The following is a 10,578-nucleotide window of genomic DNA, read 5'->3' on the forward strand; positions in this document are numbered from 1 at the left end:
TCAAATTCAATTCTTTAAATAGAGCGTTGCTATGGAAATTAGCCGAAAAAATATGCATAAAAATCTGAAAAATATTCTGTTTCCTTGGATACGTACCGTTGTATGTAGATTCCCAAAACGTTTATGATTGATATAAATGAACAACTAACCCAACTTTCAATTTTGACTACCACCCAATCTCTAACTAGATGCAAAAAGCTGACACATAGGATTTAATATTGATATAAAATTAACAAAATCTGCATTTTCCCTTCTTGGTAACCATAGCAACAGTGTTGAATATTTCAACAAACTTTATCAATATATGATATTCAACTTTAGTTCTACCTGATAAATACTATTCAAGGTGAGTCAAATAATATGTTTCTTGATTAAAAGGTAAGTAAATTCCTAAAGCAGCAAAAATATATCACTTTAAACAACTGGTACGTTGTTTCCAAGGTTACACTGCAAAGTAACAATTAATCCCAATTTTTCTTATGTTGTCGGTGTTGCAAGGTCCTAAGGATGTATATGTGCCAGTCATGAATTTTATTGTTTTTCCTCAAGATAGTAGCATTAACCCAATCTTAGCAACAGATTTTGCATGGATACACTGTGTTACCATGGCAACCATAAAAGTTATTTTTAGAATAATATTGCCAATACCTAATTACTTAAGGTCAAATATTTTTATTGCTTTTCTTTGGTTGTTGAGTTTGATCATGTAACATCTATCATTAGTGAATATTGAGCGTTTTTCAGCATTTTTCAGCATCTAAAATGTATTCCAAATGTACCCATGGTTACCACTTACTTAAAAATAATAGTTTCTTTATAGCATAAGTGGCAACAAGGTGTCAAGTTTTTGTGAGAATAGTTTGTTTGTTTTCCTTACTCTTTATTAAGGCTTAATAAAGATTCAAAGTAGCTGAAAATCTAATTTTTTTTCAACTTTTCTGGCTGTTACCATGGCAACCAAGACACATAGCAACGAAATTTTATTTGATATATGTTTCTGGTGTCAAGTTGTAATAATGGGCCAAGTTTCATCAAAATCGGTGACCATGCGTGGCAAAGAAGTTTAAGTGGTTACAGAGAATCGCTATTAATTAGTAGTCTGCTACTAGTATTTTCTCGTAGAATAATTATTTTTATATATTTTAAAAGAAACTTTGAAATATGATTAAAAACCCAGAATGTCAGATTAATTTTTTATTTGGTTTGAGAGAGTGGATAAGTCGACCGATATATATTTGCTTATAATCTCAAAGGATCATTAAACTTTCAGACGAAGATGAAGCAAGTCACATTTCTCGTGCTTGTGATAGTCATTAAGTTAACTGATTAAAGTGTTGATTGACAAGTTGAAATTTGACATATCTTGTAGAAAATAAAACAGGGCAATAACTTTAAGTGTCAGATTGGTTGATTGATAAATTGTTGTTTTACGTCCCTTGCGAGAATTTTTCACTCATAAGACTTCACCATATACCGGTGAAGGGCTTTGCTCGGCACTAATGCCCATTGAGCAGTGAGGGTTCTTTTTCGTGCCAACGCCTGTGACCCTCGGTGTTTAAAGTCTCATCCGAAAGACCTGTGACTTCCACATCTAATGCCGGGCGCTTGGCGAAAGAACAGCCACTACCTACATGTTTACTTCTTAGGTTGGACGAGAATTGAACCCGGTGCCTTCCGATTACGAAGTAAGCGCCCTACCACTAGGCTACCGCGACCGGTCAATATGTGTAAGAGTGATAGACAAAACACAAGGGAATAGGAGATCTTTGTCTAGAACATATATCCAGTATATCAAGAATATAATTTGGTGATTTTGATTATAGACGTTGTTTCGTAAATATTTTTTTCACATTCTACAATCAACAGGCATAACACGTCCCACTTGCAACACAGGGGTTCCATTCAGTAGAGTAAGCTTAATACAGAAGACATGGGGATGTATGTCCGGCTTACACATGACCCCTGCTTTTCTACGGACTTCTTTAATCTGAACTCGAGAATTGTTATTCGCTTACTTCATTGAATTTAGGCACAATCAATATATACATTTTTTGTTAAAATGGACAAAAACACACAACTCGCACATGAGTACTAGTGTGTACAGTATATGATAAAATATAAAGAGAATATACAGATATCTATATTGTATAATTTTATATTTGCTTTATCCAATTCAGAGCGATTATAAATTATTTCAACGAAATCGATGTTCAATTTTTTTTTTGTTTTCACGATAAAGTTTCTTTGGATGCAGAGAAACATGGCTTTTTGTAAAAATCGATATAGGGAGCGAGTCTAAGGAGAGCCTGTGGTTTTCTTTTTACTCTATTATTTCGTATCTATTAAAATATAAGGAAATAATGCCTTTTTATAATGAAGGCATTTCTCTTTAAAATTATTTCTGTTTAGCCATCAGTTATAAAATTCTGGAGACTCGATGTTGAATAAAATGGAATTAAATCACATGTAATTGTGACTTTTAGGACATCTGTAACAAAAAAAAAAAAAAAAAATTAATGAATGAAAGTGAAAATATCAATGGCACAATGAAACAATACATAGTCATTGACAGACTGACTTTCTGTTACATGTTATGATACTTTCGAAAGTAACAAAGCCTGTGCTTATATTGTAGTTACATGTGTTACCTTAAAGTTTTAGAATTCAGAGAATTTAAAACTAACTATAACAATGTAGGTTGTTACAAGTATAGTTAGTTTTAAATTCTCTGAATTCTAAAACTTTAAGGTAACACATGCACGATGACCCGAGAGAGTCATAGACCGAGGAGTTGAGGAGTTGAATATCACAACATAAACAGATGAAAAGGGTCCTAATTACCATTTATTTGTAGCTTTGTAGAAAGCAGTCGATATTTCTTTCTTCTTTTTTTACGTTGATCATGATTAGGGTAGGAACTTTGCAGATAACCATGTGACATTTTTGGAATGCACCTCGTGTACCTTATAATCCTAAAAGTTTGAATGCGTCATAAATGATGTGTTTGAAAAAAAAACGGAGATCTTAAAGGTCTTGGATTTGTCATATTGTGTAATATGATATTTGTTTATTGACAGTTTAATTGTTACGAAGAACTGGGACAATCAATAGGTGGACAATACAAGTTATACAATATAGTGACGTGCGTTTACACTAAACGACATCCATAAACGTGCAATTAATCAGCTTCAAATATGAAATATGATACTAATTTAAATTAAAGCTTTTATTTTAGAAAATATTATCAAGCAAAACTTCTGCTATGAATCCCCAAGAGAATTTCATTGAAATATACAAAGCACCAAAAAACTCCGAAATTTTAAAAAATTAACTCCGAAATAAAAATATCAATTTTTTTTCATTAAAAAAGTGAATATGAACGTTTTTTGACAACAAGATCTTATATTATCGCCCACACTGCAATTTGAAGTGCAATGACTTTTATCAGAGACACATATATAAAAGCTGTGGCAACGAAACATACTTGATCATTTTCATCTCAGTCAGCTGTGCGCCTGGTGCTCCCTCGTGATAAACTGAGTATTTATCGATCTAATGATCCGGAACAGTAATCAATTCACAGTCTCTGAAGAGAGCATTAATTAATTCCGTATAAACAAACGTTACGAGGACGCTAATTAAATTTTGATACACTTAATTATTCGCGTGGCGGCGCACTATGGGGGACGCTGAATTCGCGTGAGGAATGTTGGAGGTTAGTGAAAAGATAGATCGGGTTATACTGTTGAGCGTGTGATATTATCCCGTACATCACTAATGTGTTGAGTGTTCTAATGCTAAGTGGCCAGAGATATGGACGAGAACTACACGATTCTTAACACCACCTTGTTGGACGAAATATTCACTGAGAAGGAATTTTCTCAACATACTCTAGAGCTCTATACCCCCGCCATTATCTACACAGTCACTCTGATGGTGTCAGGGATTTTTGGTAACTCTCTAGTTTGGATTATTTATTACTGGAAATGGAAGCACATGTCTACCCGTATATTTATTTTGTCGCTCGCCATGTGTGACCTCATTAATTGTGTCATTACTATGCCGACAGAAATCACCATCATTGTGGGTAGTTCTCTTTTTCATATGGGATTTATTTGTAAGATTTCTCGATTTACTACCTATATGTGTAATTCTGTGTCCACTCTGGTTCTGATTGCTGTGGCTGTTGACCGATATCAAAGGATTTGTTGTCCTCACCGTCCGGTGATGACGTCAGTCAGCGCGCGCCGAAGTGTCGCCTGGTTGATTGGAGTGTCTTTGCTAATAACATGGCCAGCAATTGTCTTGTATGGAAAACACACAGTGAAAATATCATCTCATGGCGCGAATTTCTCACTTCCAACGTGCCAGATTGCCGATAGTTATGTCCACACTAAATACCCCTTAATTCTGTTCGGAATCCACGCAGTGGGGACGCTTATAACGTTCACATCGTTCATCATTCTGTACTCCTGCGTCGCAGTAGCCGTGCGACGTCAGCTGAGTTTCCGTAAAAGGTCAACTACAAGCCATACAAGGTCAGAAGAAGGCTCCAGGAAAATCATCCTTAGTTCTTCCTGTGTTGCTGCCGTGGAGCGAAGCGTTCGGACAACCCTGATTCTGTCTGTTGTGACGTTCTCCTACGTACTGACGTTTTTACCGTTTATTGTGCTCGCTATTCATCGAACTCTTCACCCAAGCTTCTACCAAACGTTGACTGACCCCGCTAAGATGGCGTACCAAGTGATTCTGCGTTCCTATCTTCTTAACTGTTGTATTAATCCTATTATTTATTCCTTCTTAAACACCGAATTTAGAAAACGATCCGCTTCATTGTTTAAACAAGGAATTTGTAAATTTATATCAGGGAATTATGAACTGTGATCAACTCTTTTCCAAATATAGATTATTTTTCTATCAAGGTAATATTTCTTATTTCTTAAAAACATGCCAACCTAAAGAGGCTTCTTTAAGATAGATCGGAGTTTTACAAAGAAGTCAAAGTTAGAGGTGATTTTAATTTCTGCACAGTGATGATAAAGATATTTATCCTTGGGTTTTCCTGCAAACAACTCTTCCTCTTCCTTTAGTTTTGTTTAGATGCTCTATTTGAAAAGGTACAATATTTTATAAGTAGACTTAAAGTAACCCGTAAAATCTACTTGAAAAATAGATATTTGAGTAATGAATTTTCCCTTGAAATTACGATCTAGCTGGGCAAATGATATACAACATGCAATAAACTCGTGTGACGGTAATATATATATGTATTCATTTCATTGTTGACACGCAAGTATCTTTAACTCAGGAGTCAGCACGAACTTTTTTTTTTTTAGTAATATTGAAATGAATAATTCAAAAAAAAAAAGAAAAAAAAAGAAAATCTTTTCATGCATCACGTTTAATCATCGTCTGGTGTGTGTCAAATCGAACACGCTCTAAGCTCTCGATACTCACTATCTTGGGTGGTTGCCTTGATTCCAGTTTTGGTATATCGTGTATTATATAACGGATATTTATCTCCTATCTAAAACTACCGCTGGCATTGCCAAACAGAGACCTTTGAATACCATTAACTGTTTGAACTCGGCTAAATTAAACAGTCGTAAATTCATCAATATATGATGAATACCTCAGATAAATAACGACCTATATAAGAATAGATCCATTAATATATATCCCGGGGAATCGAATATTTATTTTTTCCCTCTTAGTCTTCATTAGCGCAAGAGAAATAAAATTACCATTAAAAACTTTATAGTCTTTATTTCAATGAATTATTGATAACGCAAACCTATTTAGTATATCGGTTTCAAAGAATAAGATGAGCTTTATAACGATAAATGTTGGACTTTAATGAGAAGTATCTTCCATTAACTTAAAGCCTGTATCACAGTTTTGAAACAAGTAATTAAATGTATTCACGCATCCTCAATCATGTTGTTCAAATTGCTAATTAATAGTTACTACAAGAGAGAAATCGTTATTTACATGTAGTAAAATCTCAATTAACAACATTACAGATATAAAAATCGTTATTTACATGTAGATAAAATCTCAATTAACAACGGAGAGATATGAAAATTGATATTTACATAAAGGTATAATCTAAACAGTAATTATGAAATAAAACCTGAGAAACTTCTCTCTATATTGTAGGTTTTATTAGGTTTCTTTAATGTATCAGATCAAGATGCTAAACACATATACGATGTGTCAAATAGTTCCTTCAATATTTCACACAACAATTACATTTTTACAAAACCTTATATAAGTTACATGGTTCGCAAACTTTTTAAAACTTGTTTATAAAAAGGTTTGTCATTTCCATTTATTGAGATTCTTTAAAATTCGATAACCCTATGCAATGATTTTTATAATTTACTTCGTTAGAAATATTGAACGCTGTAAAATCAGTTTTTTTATTGTGCCGAGGAACTATTTTTACAAAACTCTCTCGCTGTAAAATGAAGAATAAGTCTATGATATGTTATCAATTATAAAGAGTGATGGGTTTTCCTCTGCAAGAAAAATATCAAGATGTAAAGAAACCAAATTTCCGAAATTCCACATAAATTTTAAAACAAGACAACACTTGTGTGGTCCACCAATTATCAGGATTTTTAGACAACTGTGTAAATTTGTTTTCCTTCCACCGTATTAGGGTGTAGATAACTCTCTCTCTCTCTCTCTCTAAATGTTTACTAACTCTAGCTTCAGTCCGATTCCTGTTAGATTAAAACTCGAACTGATTTATTTATTAATTCCAGTGTTAGGGAGGCAATCCCACCCTCTTTAATCACAGCGCTGATGGACAAATTAAAGAAATGCTTAACACCTTAAAAGTTCTGTTGCAATTCAATTCACTTCTTTCATCCTCCATATGCCGGCTGTTTTAAATCTAATCTCTTACGACAGAAGGAGAAATGGCAAGTAAATAACTTGTAGCTAGTGTCAGAATAAATTATATTCATACGGTACATTTATACCAACATATGGTTTCGGACAGAGAGTCTGCCAGTTTATATATATCTTCACTGGTCAAGGTGACTGCGAATGTTCAGAAATAAAACATTGTACATGTAGTCTAGTCTAACGAATAAATCAGAGAAGCCAGTTAACAGCACACATATAAATAAAAAAAAAAACAACTGAAATCTGCAATGGATTCAATCCTGCCTTTATACAATAATGTTAACCACACCGTTTATTATTGTCGGCTATAAAAGCATGTAATTCTGGCTCTGTGTTTTTATTGTCGATCATAATTAAGAAGCTTTGCTCTCGGGTTTATGGTTGAAATTTTCCCCATGCAGTGAAACAATATCGAGGAATAGATATCGATAGTATGTATTATTATACTTCTGTTAAAATGTTTCCTATATAAAGTTAAGAAGGTAAAATAACTATCTTTATGGTCTCAAAATTTCCACACATAGCAAAGCTATACCCCGGGGTATAGTTTTTTGCTATCCACCCCTCGGAAAATTTTCATGCAATTTTTACCGCCAATTTTGATTTCCTGTAATCAATCTATAGACTTATGATGTCATCCTGACTTCAGTAGCATTGTGACGTCATCAGGATTCAGCTCATTCTAGCAGTGTTATCTTATTCCAAATACTTGTTCAAGACTTTTATAATTTTTTTTTCATGTTTTTACTATAAAACTGTAGTTTCAGGTAAATCCAACCCTCAGAAATTATGATATACATCAGTATAATAAAACGCTTATCCACTGGCTGTGACTGGGATAGCTCTTTCATCAAACCCTTGACAGGAACTATTCCCCTCGGGCAAGCCCTCGGGGAATAGTTCCTGTCGCGGGTTTGATAAAAGAGCTATCCCACTCACAGCCAGTGGATAAGTGTATAATACCAGGAAACATTTCATCCAAAGCTTTTAGGAGAGTGGGGAAATGTTGGGAGAAAGGTTTCCGGGTGTCATTGACAACCAATATGTACTTTTTGGAGCTTTGTATTGCCACAGTGTACTGCATTTTATCCACACAAATTAAAATCTTTCTTAACGACAATGTATCTCGCAGCGGGAACTAAAATCACATATATTGAAAGGAATAAATAATGTGGTTTAAATCAATGTTTAAGGGTAGAATTAAATCCATTTCTGATTTAAGTTCCTTTGTTTTTTGGATTCAATATTTAAAGTTGTTTCCTGTCGACTTTCTGGAGGTTTGTTCATTTATGAATTATACAAAATTTGAAAGGAGAAATAACTACGGTTATAAGTACATAGCATAAATCAGGTGCCTTAATTTTTTGCAGATTTCTCCCCCCATTTATAATGCCCTGTCGCTAATAATTCTTCTGTAAGAATAATGGTCAAACGTGACATTTTTACAAGTATCATTTTTTTTACTTATATAAGAATGACCTCTCTCGAATTAAATATTCTTAAAGGAGTAACGGCAATACCAAAGAAACTCTTAGTTATGATGAGAGGGTAGGAAATCTGACCCTGAGTGTCTGAGTGTAGGAAATCTGATCCTGAGTGTCTGAGTGTAGGAAATCTGACACTGAGTGTCTGAGTGTAGGAAATCTGACCCTGAGTGTCTGAGTGTAGGAAATCTGACCCTGAGTGTCTGAGTGTAGGAAATCTGATCCTGAGTGTCTGAGTGTAGGAAATCTGATCCTGAGTGTCTGAGTGTAGGAAATCTGACCCTGAGTGTAGGAAATCTGACTCAACAATTTAAAATAGTTGTAAGGTAAAAATCAACTTCACATTAAGTTTTACACCTCTTGCATTTCAATGGATATTAGGATTATTGAACTTTATACCAGTATAAACAATGTATAATTACAGAAGAAACGGTGGGCACTAGTTTGTAGTGCATATCTGTGTAAAAGGAAACTTCCAAAGGAATTCTTGACAAACATTTTTAAAGTCAATGGATAATAAGGCGTACACGTCCGGGGAATGTACTCACTTATGTAAATCATATCTTGTTTATCTTTAACAAGAAAATAAACAGTTGAAGGTAAAGGAACCAGTTATTGTAGATAATTAACTGTTGGGCTTCTAGAGCGTTTGGATTTGCTTGCACTTAAGAAAAAAAAAATAGCCTATTTCGTTTAATGTGTTACTTACTATGAAAGCTATAAATCAATATCGAGTGCTTATCATTGCTATTGAGCTTAAGATGAAGGGGGAATTAAGGGAATGACCTTGAATACAAGGTCATATTTCACTTTCTTTAAAGTCATTAACGAAATCACGGAATGGATTGAATCAGTTGGCACATTATGATATCAGAACTTAATATACGTTGCCCTGTGGCACAATATAAAAACAGATGAAGACCCCTCATTTCATACTCAGTGAATGCTTTTGCTTGTTCATTATAAACGTATTCTAGAGGTGGAAACTGAATCAAGCTTTTAATGATTGAGATAGATCGTGAACCCTTTAGCCTTGAGTGACGAAGCTCGAGCGATTCAGTATATTACACCAAGACATGTAAATTTCATAAAGTTACCAGCTGTGCCGCCTCCATGATCAATCTTTGTAATAATTCAAAAAAGAAAGAATTTATCACTATTTGCTCTCTTCACGATTTTCATAGAAGATTAAAAAATATCTTTCTCTTTCAAACCATTTCATCAATAAAGCATGGTATAAACCCCTCAAAAGCTTTGACTAGAACATAGTTAGAATATATGCAGCAACTTAACAATTGACCCTACTATGAAACAAATTTAATTTTTTTTAGCCCTCTTTATGAGTCTCCATATTAGGTAACTTCCTAGAGCTCCTCCTAAGTCTAGCTGTGTACAACAGGCCACATTGTATGTACACAGATTATACACTTGATTACACAAGAGCACTATACACAGAGGGTAGTGCTAAAAAATTCAAAGCACCTACTTAGAAAGTACAAGGAAAATCATTTGATTCATAGAAGCTCGGGTATTTAAAGAAAAAAAATAGAAAAAAAAAACATTTAAAAGGATACCTAATAATGATAGAATCATTACGTCAACATTTTTACGTCACCCTTTGATGACTCGTGTCTACCTGATCAATATATAAGGTTCACGGTGGATGTGACCGATCAACAGGGGATGCTTACCCCTCCTAGGCACCTGATCCCAACTCTGGAATTTCCGGAAGTCGCTGTTTTATGCCCTCTTCACATTTTTGTATTGTAGATTTCTTTGAGATCGATCACTGTTCGTTATTTTCACCGTTTCCATTCACTATAATCCAGAGAAACCGTGGATAACATGCACATGTAGAGCTTCTGGTAAGTGCTGATCACTAACTGATCATTTACACCAGACAGACTTATAGAGTTTTTAATAAGATTTATAAATTACAAATGTGTCGACTCTTGGACAACCCCCTTTTTTCAAATGCATATTCTTGATACTATACTTGACATGTATATTGTATTTCATGGTCTCTTATAGTTTTTGTTGTTATATCACTTTTAGCATATATGCAATTCACACTCCATATTGATACTGAGGAACAACTTTTTATTGCGATGCAGGATTCGCTTTCTATCAAGATTGTAAAATTATTTTGCTATGATTTCCAGCAGTATATATGCATATT

General features: G+C 34.1%; 1 protein-coding gene across 1 annotated transcript; it reads left to right on the forward strand.

Annotated features, from left to right (window-relative positions):
• The first annotated feature begins 3,503 nt into the window (after positions 1-3,503).
• Positions 3,504-4,926, forward strand: LOC133202620 (putative neuropeptide Y receptor 11). Its single transcript, XM_061338470.1, has one exon. It carries the CDS (start codon positions 3,814-3,816, stop codon positions 4,882-4,884), a length of 1,071 nt encoding a protein of 356 aa, XP_061194454.1. The 5' UTR covers positions 3,504-3,813; the 3' UTR covers positions 4,885-4,926.
• The last annotated feature ends 5,652 nt before the right edge of the window (positions 4,927-10,578 follow it).

Source organism: Saccostrea echinata, unplaced genomic scaffold (genome assembly GCF_033153115.1).
Source record: "Saccostrea echinata isolate AGI-Se365-2 ecotype Australia unplaced genomic scaffold, CSIRO_AGI_Sech_v1 ptg000002l, whole genome shotgun sequence".
NCBI lineage: Eukaryota > Metazoa > Mollusca > Bivalvia > Ostreida > Ostreidae > Saccostrea > Saccostrea echinata.

Bases quoted from the DNA above. Each gene is read 5' to 3' on its own strand.
- LOC133202620 (XM_061338470.1), top strand. From the start codon at position 3,814: ATGGACGAGAACTACACGATTCTTAACACCACCTTGTTGGACGAAATA.